Source organism: Mauremys mutica, chromosome 4 (genome assembly GCF_020497125.1).
Source record: "Mauremys mutica isolate MM-2020 ecotype Southern chromosome 4, ASM2049712v1, whole genome shotgun sequence".
Classification (NCBI taxonomy): Eukaryota; Metazoa; Chordata; order Testudines; family Geoemydidae; genus Mauremys; species Mauremys mutica.
Window position 1 is genome coordinate 91,114,579 of NC_059075.1, and position 13,376 is coordinate 91,127,954.

Consider the following 13,376-nt stretch of genomic DNA (forward strand, 5'->3'; position numbering starts at 1 on the left):
GGGCAGATTGGCAGAGGTCCTAGGGATTTTTCACCTTCCTCTGCAAGGTGGGGCATGGGTCACTTGCTGGACAATTCTCTGCACCTTGAAGTCTTTAAACCACAAGCTGAGGACTTCAGTAGCTCAGACATAGGTTAGGGGCTTGTTCCAGGAGTGGGTGGGAGAGATTCTGTGGCCTGTATGTGCAGGGGGTCAGACTAGAAGATCATAATGGTCCCTTCTGACCTTAAAGTCTGTGAGTTGATCTCTAGGGACTGGCTGGGGTAGGCTGGCCGGGAAGTGGGGGCGGGCTCTGGCTACGGGAAGAGGTAACTTTCTGGGGAAGCGAGAGGGTTTTAAGTCAGGTGCCCCCGGGTGTGGGACCCACAGGAGGATGCGTCCGCCCTGAACTGGGGCGGTGGAGGGTGTTGAGCCACGGGGCTTCCGGCTCTGGCCGCTCCTGGGGACCGGTGCCCATGGGCGTAGCAGACAGTTGGAGAGGAGAGTTGTGGCGGCCCGAAGGAGTGTTGCGGGGTCTCCGGCCGCCCCGCTGAGGACGGGGGTCCCAGTTACTTACTGGGCGTTGCAGCCGTTCTGGCGGATCTGAAGCTCCCTCTGTCGCCATGGAGACAGCGTCAGCCCAGGCAGGGCTCCACTTCCGGTTGGTGCCTTCGCCACTAGTGCCCGGTTGGAAACAGCCCCTCGGCGGCGCTGGGGTTCTAACACCGCCCCCGTCGCGCCCTGCCCGGGGTGCGGGGCTCTCGTCCCGGCCCGACTGAGAGCAGCGTGTTTCTTTCGGAGGCTATTGCTGGGGCACCAGGCTGTCCCGTGCGGAAGCTGCCGCCGCCGCCGCCTGAAGTCGCGCTTCTGGCTGGGTCGGCGCCGCCGCCGCCGCGGAGGTAAGGCCGGGGGGTGACCGCACCGCACCGCACCCTGTCTCGCGCCCCCCGGGGCAGCGGCGCTGGGCTCAGACCCGCCCGACAAGGGACCTGCGTGTCTGAAACCAGGCTCGGCTCGGGACTCCCTGGTGCTCACCCGCCTTCCAGCTAGTGCGGAGCCGGCAGCTGCACTTTTCACCTGGGTTACCTGGAAACCTGCAACGGCCTTGTCCGCGCGGGGGTGAAGGCGGGGAGGGGGCGGTATTCAGCGGTAATTACTGCGCTGTACGTGCGGGCAAGGCCTGGGGTTCTACCGGGTTGTGTTAAACACAGGACACAGTACACACACTTCTTCCCTAGGGAAGACAAAGGGCGTGACTTTGTGTGGATGCTCTTGTGCTTCCTGAGTGCCTTGTTCCCTTTTGGTTTATGTATTTTATTTGGCTCCTGAATAGCTAGGGTTGGCAATTTTTTGGTTGGGAGTATTCCTGGGGGTTTACATGACATAATCGTTAATTAAAGAGTAATCTTTAATTCCTGGAGGCTCCAGGACAATCCTGGAGTGTTGGCAACAGTATGAATAGCATTAGCTGTAGATCAGTGGTTCTCACACTGTGGGTTGGAATCCCAAAGTGGGTCGCCAGAGCTGGCTTAGACTTGCTGAGGCCCAGGTCATCAGCCCTGGGTTGCAGGACTCAAGTTATAGCCCCCCCCCCCCTTCCTGGGGCTGAAGCCCTTGACTTCAGCTTTGGCTCTCCACCTGGAATGTTGGGGCTCAAGCTTTGGCCCCCTCACGTGGGGCAAAGGGCTCGGGTGGGCTCAGACTTCTGTCCCTCTTCCTGTGCTTGTGTAGTAATTTTTGTTGTCAGAAGGGGGTCACGGTGCAATGAAGTTTGAGATTTTGTTACCCACAAACTTTATTTCTTGTCTGCATTAGACTCTGCAATATGTGCCAAAGCATGATTTGTTATTTCAAGTGTAGCTGCACCCTTAGCTCATGGCAAAGACATTTTCAGCTCACGTTATGTCATAGGAGAGAAATTAGATCTGTTTCTTGCACAAAAGCGGAAGGGGTTGCTTGTATCTGTGCTCCAGCTTGAAAAACGTTTTGGGATCCTTCAAGGTGATAGGTGCTATGTAAAAGAGAGAGATTTTTCCCATTATGTACAACTTTCCCTAAAAGAGGATAGCCAGCAATCTCACTCTCTAAATGTATGTTAATTTCTGGGAAGGTACCATAAAAAATTCTTCCCTTCCATGTTAAGAAAATTTTGAGTGCTCAAATTTAGTGGCTGTGATCGGAAGATGTTTCTGAAAAATGGTATAAGTATGGGTGGTCCTGTAAAATATTTGTGTTTTACCACAGAGCTGAGATCTCACTTAGTTGAAAGATTCCTGACAGTGGTCCCAATCTTGCAGTTAGTTCCATATAAATGCCTGTGCTGGCAAGGAGTTGGTTGTAAACTTGGGTCCTAAATGTATTTAGACTTCTAACTATAACTTTTTTATCCATTATCATTAAAATTAAGTTTTAATATTTGATGTTTCCTTTAAGGGCATCAACCTGAAATTTGAGCCAGTTTAAAAAAAATAGTTAAATGTACTTTTAGGAACTATATCTGCTCAAGAGTCCCATTGCTATTTTTTCTCATTTTACAAGCACATTTTTCTGTATTTTAAAATAAATATTTAACAGTTGTTCTGTGAAAATGCCACACAACCAGAAAGGGTAATTATGATCCTGGCCCTACAATGTGATGCACATGGGCTGACTTGTCATCATGGATCTCATTGCTGGATTGAGGTTTAATTGCCTACATGTGCAATACAGTGCACAAAATAAACTGAAAAATTTTTGTTCTCTAATCTTTTAAGTATGGCCTTGCTATAGCATAGCAAGTATATGTTACTTGTAAAAATTGTAGGTTAAAAATAATTCAGACAGAAGTAAATTCAGGGCCTTTTAAATTTTGCAAAATAATCCTTAGGCATTAATCTAAGTGAATTACTAATAACAATAGGAAATGGCATTGGTTGGGTGAGGAACAACCTTTGTAATTGTAGAATTATGAAAATGATTGACTGTATTTTTGACTATTACAGGTATTTTTGTGTGTTAGCTCAAAGGAGAAGTGTTTGAATTGAATTCTCACATACTGAATGGGAGGCTGCCTCATGATTTAAAAAAAGCAAAAGTGAAATGTAAAACTACTGATTTAAAAGGAAAATGTTTGTATAACTTTAATAGCAATGATGCTACCAAAAACAGCTAACGGATTTTTTTTTAAAAGACTTCTGTAATGTTCTTGTCACAGAACTAAATGTGCTTTTGACTTGAGTAGTTGAACAATTTGAAAGGGTATATTGTGTTTTCCTGTCAGTTTTCCTATATTCTACTTAGAAATGGAGTTAAAACAGCATAAACAAGTTAAATCAATCCAAATTTCAGAAATATGTATCTAATTTGTTAGTTGTTTAAATTGTTGAGATTATAATGTGAGATTCTATGTTCCATTGTGCAGCAGAGGGGAACAAAACGGCAGAAATAATACTGGGGAAAGGCAGAAGACATATTGGCCATGTGATATGTTGCACATTGAATTCTCAAACCAGACTGCTTAGATTCCCCCCACATTTCTATAGCGAAAAGGTCAGTATGAGGAAGGAAAAAATGGTGGAACAACAGAAAGGGAAGGAGATAGGAAATGTACAAGGCATGATTCCCTTAGAAACAGAATAAATCGATCAGCCACAGGCAAATCTGCCTCTTTGATTTTAAGTAATAAATCCTATTTGGCTGCATATGTTAAACATATGTTAAACAGTTGTCTGCATTGTGGCATGTGACCTCCTGCCATTGTTAGGATGGGATTGACGGGTGGAGTCACATTCTCCCATGGTCCCATATTTTGTCATGTTTCAAGTTGCTCACACATAATTCTTTTAAATGCACTCTAAATTATCATTACACTATCTTATTTCTTTTGTTAAGCAGATCTCGAAAGAAGCCACTTCCTAGCTAGTCACATAATGGCCTTTAAACACATACCACGAAAAGACTGGTATAGAATTCTGGGTGCAGAACCATCAGAGAACCTGACTGAACTGAAACAGAAATATCAGAAGTTGGTATTATTAGTAAGTATATTTTACTTACTTTATTTTTGCATTATTTAAATAAACTACTGTTTTCAATTTATAAATTCTGTATAAATAGAACCAAGTGTAATGAATGTTATAATTTTGTATGTGAGTGTAGGTAGTTCTTCAAACTATCAAGTGAAGCTCCAGAGCATGTGATTTTCTTATGATGGATGAATAAGAGGTATTCTTATTTAATACTGATTAATTCTGGCAAGTTTCATTTTTTTTTAAAGTACTCCTAGTTACTTTATTCTCGGAGGCAAATTTCATTTGCTACTGCTATTGTCTCATTGTTTCCTTGAACTCTATTGTCTCTTGTCTTATACTTGGTTTGTAAGCTCTTTACGGCAGGTACCATCTTTTTGTTCTTTGTTTGTACAGAGCCTAGCATGATATGGGGTATTACTGTGTTAATACAAATAATTAATTTGCAGTCCTTCCAAATCACTTTCACTGGATGTGGAAGTGTACTATAAATGATGTGGTTCCACTACTTATTGAGTGAATACACAATTTCAGAAACCTATATACCCATTGTTCATTACAGAGCCCAGTTATGGTTTTCCAAACCTTCCAATGGCATGATTGGTTCGGGTAGGGGATAAAGCCACACACAGACACCCTAGCCATTTCTGTCCACAAAGAAGTGGTAGGAGTATAGTAGAGTAGCAGAGCCAACTCCCACTCAGAAGCTACAGTGGCAAGTGAACAGCAATTCTTCCTTCTGCCTACACTGAAATTTCTTGCCAAGTTATGGGGATAGGGCAAAGTTTTGTTATCTGTATAAGAATACAACATTTAACTTCATGTTATTTTAAGAATTGTTGAATATTATATATACTGTTCTGAAACCAGGAGTTTATAAGGCAGCCAGTGGTTCAGATACCAGTTGCAGTTATTACCAAAATTCTGTAATTGTAATAGGTCTAATGGCAAATGGTCCCTAGCATCAGGCATTATAGAGGATGCAATTGTTATTTTGTAAATAATCTTGCTATGAATATTTTCTGGAAAGTGGCAAATATCGTAGTCCATGCTTTCTTTTTGTCATCTTCCAATAATCCCTGCTGTTTCATGTTTAATATTTGCTTTTTTGCCATATACTATTTCCCTTATAATTGCACATATGTAATATTAGCATTCTGAATGATCATACAGATGTAAACTTTGTAGGTTATTGAAAGTTGAAGGTCATGCCATATGTCACTGGAATGGTGATTTTTCTCTACATTTGTAGTATGTGGTGTGTAAGGTCAGCTCTGACCTTAATTTCAGAGTAATAGAAAGGCGAGCAAACATGGCTATATGGTAGATTTGCTACAATTGACTCACAAGGGTAAACTCACTTAAAAGAACTGATTAATTTCTAAAATATAACTTTTCCCCCTAACTATAACTTAATTCAAGAAACAGAATTATTTCATAACTAGACAATAAAATTGTACTTAGATATCCATGTTGCAGTCAGTATTTTTGAATGATTAAAATGATTTATTATAATTTTGATTATTTTTCCTTTATTACGTTTTATTTTTGGAGTTTTAGACTATGAAAATGTGTTTAACTGAAACATGTCATTACACAGTTTCTGGATAATAAAACATACAGTATTACAATCTCCAGATATTCAAAAATCTGAGATTGGCTTAAAAATCATGAATTTTTTAAAATAATAAATGTTTTGTTTGCCTTCTGGATTTTGAGTGTTGTGGGTTCAGATTTTCAAGCTTTCCCCTGCAACCATGAAGACTAGAAACTTGCTTAAAAAAATTAAAATGCTGAGATTCTCACAGTCACATGACTTCAGGAGCTGGAGATTTAAGAAAAAACATCAAATGTGAGATTTTGAAACCTGATACAACTTGTACTGTTCTGGCTGCTGGTTTACAAAAGGCTCTTATCTGTACTTTTATAAACTTCAGATGCAAATAAAATCTAGTTTTTTGTGACAGAGAGAGGCATCCAGAAAAGCTGCAAAAAAGTATTAATATGAGCATATGTTCTCTCTGTCACAGTTCCACATAGCATCTCCTTGGCAGACATTTAATTCAAGTCCACTCTAAAACATCCTCTGCGTAGAAGACTTGCAGAGAGTAAACTCTGCAAGTACCGTGAGAGCAGAGGTCAGAAACTGTGCTCTGTTAGCTAGCTATGTGGAAAAGGCAGCCTGAATTTGGTCTGTAGTCCGTTGATATTCAGGACATGTTTAGTTTTGAAATATTGTGATAACTACAACCATTTTTTCATAGACTGATGCATTTTAGTTTGATAATATAAAATCATAAATGCATTCAGAGGGTTTGGGTTGTACTGCTGTTTATCAGGTAACCCACTCAGTTTTTTGCACTCTGTGGAAAGGCACTGCTCATTATATATTGGTTATGACTATGTGATAGATTAAAAGTAGGAAGATAAAACTAGAATAACAGAAATAAATTCAGTGAGTGAAATTTTACACCTTTTTTTCCTGTTACTATAATTTTCAATTCCTTTTTGGTCCAGTATTTTAGGGTCAAAAATGAGTTGCCAGGTTGTTTTCAAATTTGCTTGCAGCTATTCTGTATGTGAAAATTGCTGTTTACAGAGAATAAACCCAGCAAATGTATAAGCTTCGTCTAGCTGAAAATCAGGTTTCTCTTCCTGTTGATGCTGATCCTGATGATATTATAGGATACCTTTCTGCTGGAAGGGAATTATTGTTCAGGAAAATTATATGCTGCTGTTACAATGTGTGCCCTAATCTTAAAGAAAATCCATGTAATTTGAGCAAGGAGTGTGTAGGAAGCTCTTCTTCTTAATGTGGAAAGGGTATAAAATGTGTCACTAAATACTCATGTGGGCACTGAGATTCTCTTTGGATCATAAGTAGTTATATATAGATTAGTGTTAAGATAGCTATATAATACATTCAGAAAGTATAGAAGAAGGGACTACAGAGGGCGTCATACATGGGAATGAAGAAAATTACCATACTGGCAACAATGGAAGAGGGCAGTAGTAGATCTTGTACAATTCTTTAGTTAAATTATTAAGTACAGTCTTCTTCATTTCAATAAGAAATATCAGTTAAAGATAGCTTTGTATTGGAAAAATATTTATAATCTAGAATCCAGAAAAGTCTTTTATGGCTGTATATGTTAGTAATATGGTACTGTAGGAATATGTTTGTATTTGGGGCATTCTTTCCATGTGATGTTCAATGTGCCTGTCAAACCTTCCCTCTTTGGACCTTATGTGGTGCTCCTGTCTCATACAGAGTTTAAAGAAAACTATACTGGGGAAGGGTGGTTGAAAAGGACCCAGTACCATGAAGTATTTGGAAAACAATCTGTTTGTTTGTTTTTCTAACTAGTTTTTGAAGTGATCATCAAATTGTAGGGTTTTTTTTCTTTCAGAAGTAAAAAGTTAATCAAAATAGAAGGAGATATGTGCCTTTTGTCTACATGGGTTCCAGTCCCTTAGTTATGCATGTGTCTCACAGTGCACATGTGAGCAATTCCATTGAGGTCAATGGGGCTATTCATATGCGTAAAATTGTGTATATGTATTACTGCTCTCAGATTGGTGTCTCAACTTTTGTTTTATAGTTACAAAATAATTTCAAAGCCTGTGTATATCTGCTATAAAAGCCTTTGTTGATGTCTAGTTAAATTTGAGAATTTGCACCCTAAGGATTAGAAAATTCTCAGCTCCTAAGCATACCCATTACGTAAATAATCATCTAAATCTGCTTCTATTGCATGTGAAAAAACAAACCAACAAACGAACAAAACTTTGGGTATCCTTCCTTCCATTATGGGGCCTCCTACATGTTGGAGAATTTTGGTATTCAAAAGATGAATCATGCTGTTCTGACAGCAGAGAATGTATTTTGTAACATAATTAAAATAATGAACTAGTTTCATCCTTGTGTATTGATTTCAGTCAAGATTCACCAATTACAGCAGTGAAGTTTGAACTGTTAAGTTTAACACAAAGAAATATCTTTTTAAGTATGTGGATATTTTTACTTTGATATGTCTTTGCATGTGATTTCTCTGCAATTTATATGGTCCTAATGAAGTGGAATTTTAATACTGTTCAACTCATGTCGTGCCTAGTAGTAGTTGTTATTTAATATACAGATTGACACCTGAGACAAACCAGTAGGATTCTATTGTGCTATGTGCTATACAATGACACAGAATGCCAAGTTGTGCAAAAGCTCTGCCTTGCTCTGCAGGAATTGGGAATGAAGTTTAAAAGTCCTATCTCAGTATCAATGTGCCTATGGAACTCCCTTGTTTAAATGAATTGGTAGGTAGGTATCTATTAAAGGAAGGGGCACTATGAACCGCCTCCCCAGAGCATTTGGCAATTATGCTACATCTCAGTGCTTATTACATTTGTGACAATGTGTCACCTTTTTGTTTCAACACTGAATACTAAAAATACTGAAAAAAGTGAATAACACAAATAAGTGGAGAAGAGGAAACTCCATCCAACTCTTATACAATCCACACATTAGAAAGATGAAGTCCATCATAAAGGCAAAGTAAGCAAACAAGGAAACTAATTTACTGAATTTCATACAAATTGCTTACGATTACTGGTATATATTTTTGTTTGCAGTTTACTTTTTATGGTCATCAGTGTCTAATACTTTCATTATTGTTCTATACCTTTAAAGTTCAGATTTAAGAACAGGGTGGGAGATGGGCAGCTGAAATCTGAGATGCAAATGCACAATCTGCCCTCCTCACTCAGCATTGTCTGCTAACATGGGATCTAGAGATGTCTCTTCTGAACTTTCTATAGACTTGTTATATAATAGTATATATATTAATTAATAGTAACAAAATGTTTTAAAAAATAGAATCTCTTGTGACGTACCGGTACTAGAAGATTGAAAAGTTTAGCTTCATGGAAGAGGTTTCATACTTATAAATATGTTCACTGTTTCTTGATAAAATTTAAAAATAAAAAAGATTCCTTAGTTTTCTAGTTCCTAAATGATGAATCCATGTTATGTGAAATATTAGGTCATTGGTTCAAATGCAGCCAAGTGTAGTAGTGAATTTAGTTGTAACCTTGCAGGAAAAAGATCTGAATATCAGCATATACAGATCAGTTAAGACATCTTGGTGTACAACATGGTTAAAAATGCTGTTAGGGTGCTGGGAAGCATTAAAGAAGGAAATATAAGATAATGTGGTTGCATGGTTTTACTTTGAATTGTATGCGTTACCTCATTTCAAAAAGGAGATGGCTGAAATAGATAAGGGGTAGAGCAGGGCATGATGAGGGGCAAAGCGAAGGAGACTAAAAAGACTGAGGCCAAAATTTTCAAATTAAGTAAGTGGCCTGATTATTCAGAGGTTCCGACAACCCATAGCCTATAGGAGCTCTGGCTTCTCAGCACTGGTGAAAATTAGGGTAGCTATTTTAGTGCCTAACTTTGACATTTTAAGCTTTGGATTATTTACTCCGACAGTAATAGCTCTGACTGTAGAACATAAGCTATTCAGATCAACAATAAAGTACATAAGAGAATCCACCTGACAATAAGAGGTATTTTTAGAAAGCACTGAATTTGCAAACTTCTTACTATAGTTATACTGTGAACCTGGCTTTACTTGCATTGAATCTGTAACAATAAATATTTTAAACATGGTGCATCCTTCGATGGGTCTAGTTTAATTGATCACTATGGACAGGGATCTTTTGTTCTGTAATGACGCTGTTACCTATGTAAATTTTTTTTTTAAGTACAAATATAAACTCTGCTATATATTAATTTCCCTGCTAGCCAAGAAAACTGGTAAAATCTTTAGCATGATGTAGTGTAGCATGGAGAGGATTTGTTTGTTTGAATTTAAATGAAGAAATACCTAGGCATCCCTGTCCTCTATTTAAAACAAGTAATAAAATAACTGAAATCAATAGCAGTATATTTTGCCCTCCCTTCTTCAATACACTGATCACTAATCAGAAAAAATCTTACAAATCTAATCCAAATCTCCCCACTCTGTACATATTCTCTTCTCCTATCCCCAACTAACCCCAAAGGTTTCTCACTTTTCAGTGTACCCAGAAGGTCAACAAACGAGCTAATTTGGACTCGTTTGATGAGGAATTTAATTCTGTAGTTGCCAGTCCTTCTTGTAGAACGCTCCATCAGCAGCTCCTGCCATTATGGCAAGAAAGTCCATCTTGAGTATCTCTGCTGATCTTAACTAGTATAGCAGTCTCTCAGATTAGGTCTTGAGCCATTTAGGATTTTGCAGGTCAAAAGTAACACCTTAAACACTACCCAGAAGCCAATAGGCAGCCAGTAATATTCACTTTTAAAAATTCCACAATTGGTCGTTATCACCATGAAATGATCATCAACCAACTTGGCAACTGTACCTCTTCTAATTCTGACCTGGGGTGGAAAGGGCCAGGGAAGCTGAGGACATTCAGATTCTCTGAGAGATGTCTTCTCTCAATTCTTTGTTATTTTGCTGTAAAATAAAAGATTAGATACCAGTTAGTAAGGCTTTGCGAGGAGAGGCTGAATGCATGCGTCTTTTAAGATAATTAGCACCTTGTCCTTTTCAAAGAAGGCCAATGTCCCCGTAGTGGTTGTTACTGCTTGATCTCTAGGTAGTGTTGCATAAGAGGTTGTGGAAGTGTTGGGAGACTTTTGAAACACGATCTTGATCAGTAAAAATCTAGGATTAGTCTGCTCCAGTTATTGCTCTAACAGATGGAAGATAGCTCTTAATCTGCATCCGTGGCAGGTCATTCATAGATCATAGAGATCTATGAGGATTAAACCTGAGGAGAAAGTAACTGGGGGCCACACCGTCAACAGCTGATGACAAAAAATCCTTAGTAAATACTTCTAAACCACCAGAGGATTCTGTTAGTAATACAATATTCTCCCTCAGAGTCACCTGGAAAACCTAAGTTTTCATTCACCTCAAGAGCAGACTGTCAAAACCGGTCCCTTACTGCATCAGAGAAGGTGGACCCTCAACTCGAATCCCATAAGGCAATGACATAAGTGTAAAATCCAACCCTGCAGTCTCTGATCTGCACAGAAACATTAAAGCCAGCCACAAATTGGATCTAAATTGAGACTTGAAATACAGTTACCTTTGATCATCTCATGGTTGTCATGGTGGCCATGCAATCCTCATACAATTTAGAAGGTTCATCATTTATATGGATGATGGTCACCAAGTTCTACCAGCATAATAAAGGAGATTTTAACTCTCTGCAGTAATCATGGTAGCACACTTTTTATGAACTCTATTTGCAAGAGTGAGGCCATCATATGCTGTCACATAGTGGGGTGCAATCTGGATCAGGAAGAGGTTGTCACCAGCTGCCCTGTAACCCTTGGTACCTCACAGCCTGGTCTGCCCACAACAGCCTACCAGCATTCAGGTCACACACTGAGGTCTGTGTATAGCTGTAGCTCTGGTCCAGGAGCTCTGACGCCAGCAGCACATCAGTCACACTCTGGCTTCCACCAACTTTGGTTACTACTTTCAGGGTGTCTCCAACACATTCCTAGTCATGCAGTTTCCCAAAAAGGTGTTCTGCACTGTCCAGCCCTCTTTTGAACAGTTTACAGGACCAATCAACCCTTAAGATCTAAACCAGGGGTTCTCAAACTGGCAGTCGGGACTCCTCAGGGGGTCGTGAGGTTATTACATGGAAGGTCGCAAGTTGTCAGCCTCCACCCCAAATGCCACTTTGCCTCCAGCAACTATAATGGTATTAAATATATTAAAAAAGTGTTTTTAATTTATAAGGGGGATCGCACTCGGGGGGATTGCTATGTGAAAGGGGTCACCAGTACAAATGTTTAAGAGCTACATATCTAAAGAGTCAGTATTCAACAGATTGCTACTTTAATTGGAGTTACCAAACTGTTCAGTTTAAACACAGCACTGGATTGTTTTGGATTAAAAAATAAAACAAGTTTATTAACAAGCAAATAAAAGTGAAAACGTATCTAAAAGTCTAAAATTAATTTAGTAAGTTTTGGTTCAAGGATTTGTTTAAGATGACCTTTCTTACCCACAATCTTCCAGTAAAATGGTGACTGACCCTTTGTCAGGGTCTCTCCCAGAGGCCCACAGGTGCTGGTGCCTTTGTCTTAGGTGAAAGAGAGAGAGGTCATTTGGGGGTTTCTGTCCTTTTCTTTTATAGTCCAATGAACCCTTGAAGTGGATTCATCTGAAGATTACTCCTCAAAGCAAAGTTTGTTCAAACAGTAAAGGAAGCAACATGGAATCTGGTGATGAAGGAGTCTTGAAGCTCTTTCTTCCCATCTTGTTTGCTGAAATGCCAATTTGTTTTGTATCCTGCTATTTCTTCCTTCTGCTGTCTGAAGGACTCTGTTTTCTACTTGATGTTAATTGAGATAAACATTCCTTTGTTTAGGATATATCTTTTTAAGAATCTTTGTGGAGGCAGGGTGGTGTGATTATGAGCATGTGCTGTAACATCACACAGGGGGACTTCATAACTTTGCATATATAGTTTGCAATATACATTTCAAAATGATATTACTGACCAAAAAGTTATTAGTTTTCAAATGATACCTCAGAAGATTATTACAATAGTGTGTTGGGCATGAATATAGGAGTGCTTTCAGTCACACATGCATTCCCTAAAAGTGTTTTATTTTGAATGCCTAAGCTGTTGGGATAGAACATGTACGTTCCTACATTCAACTCAGTGGCCTTTCTCTGTATGTAATGTGGTAACATCTGAAAATCATGTTTGTCAGAATGCCTTGGGCTTATTCTGATCTCTATTCCTCCAACAAGGTAACTTGTACACTTGTCGTCTTGTGGATTTTACACCTATGTATCATTACAAATTACTTGTCTTTGTTAATATGTAATTTTTAGTGTTTTTAAAATAATAATCAGTCAGCATTCTCAGCTGTCACTTTGAGATTTTTTTTGTTTTTATGGCTCCCAGTTAGTAGATGTTCCATATTCCTACCAGTGATAGAGAAAAGTCTTGAGTCAAAATTTAAAATGTACCTAAATCCATTTTCAGATGTGACTTGGACATGTAAGTCATTTTGGAAAACGGGAGATAGGCTTCTAAATCACTTACCCACTTTTGGAAAATTTTAATCATTGGGACTAATATGTCTCCCTGAATGCTAACCTGCTCACATAGAGTAATCTTGGGGATGGGAGCCAGGAGTTCTTGGGTTCTTTCCTAGGTCTCCTTCTGATTTACTACATGTTCTTGGACAATTCCGTTTACTGTTCTTTGCTTCGGTTTTTCCATCTCTGAAATGGGGCTAGCAGTTGACCTTCTTACCTTACAGGGATGTTCTAGGGAATTCCTTGGTTGACATTTGTGGAGCGCAGCACA

At 39.1% G+C, this 13,376-nt stretch overlaps 2 protein-coding genes across 8 annotated transcripts in view; one reads left to right on the forward strand and one right to left on the reverse strand.

Annotated features, from left to right (window-relative positions):
- DCDC1 (doublecortin domain containing 1) overlaps positions 1-635 on the reverse strand; it is a 434,351-nt gene extending 433,716 nt beyond the window's left edge. For all 3 annotated transcript variants that reach the window (XM_045012463.1, XM_045012462.1, XM_045012461.1), the window contains exon 1: positions 557-635. In XM_045012463.1, the coding sequence (XP_044868398.1) occupies positions 557-604 (48 nt within the window). In that variant the 5' untranslated portion in view covers positions 605-635. The remainder of the gene's footprint in view (positions 1-556) is intronic.
- A 64-nt stretch (positions 636-699) lies between these two features.
- The window catches only part of DNAJC24 (DnaJ heat shock protein family (Hsp40) member C24), a 64,179-nt gene continuing 51,502 nt past the window's right edge, over positions 700-13,376 (forward strand). The window contains exons 1-3 of one of the 5 annotated variants that reach the window (XM_045016046.1): positions 763-878; positions 3,380-3,507; positions 3,853-3,995. In XM_045016046.1, coding sequence (XP_044871981.1) covers positions 3,888-3,995 — 108 coding nt within the window. In that variant the 5' untranslated portion in view covers positions 763-878; positions 3,380-3,507; positions 3,853-3,887. Of the gene's footprint in view, positions 879-1,211; positions 1,318-3,379; positions 3,508-3,849; positions 3,996-13,376 lie in introns of those variants that run through there. The other 4 variants (XM_045016045.1, XM_045016049.1, XM_045016047.1 and 1 more) reach the window with 4 other exon arrangements.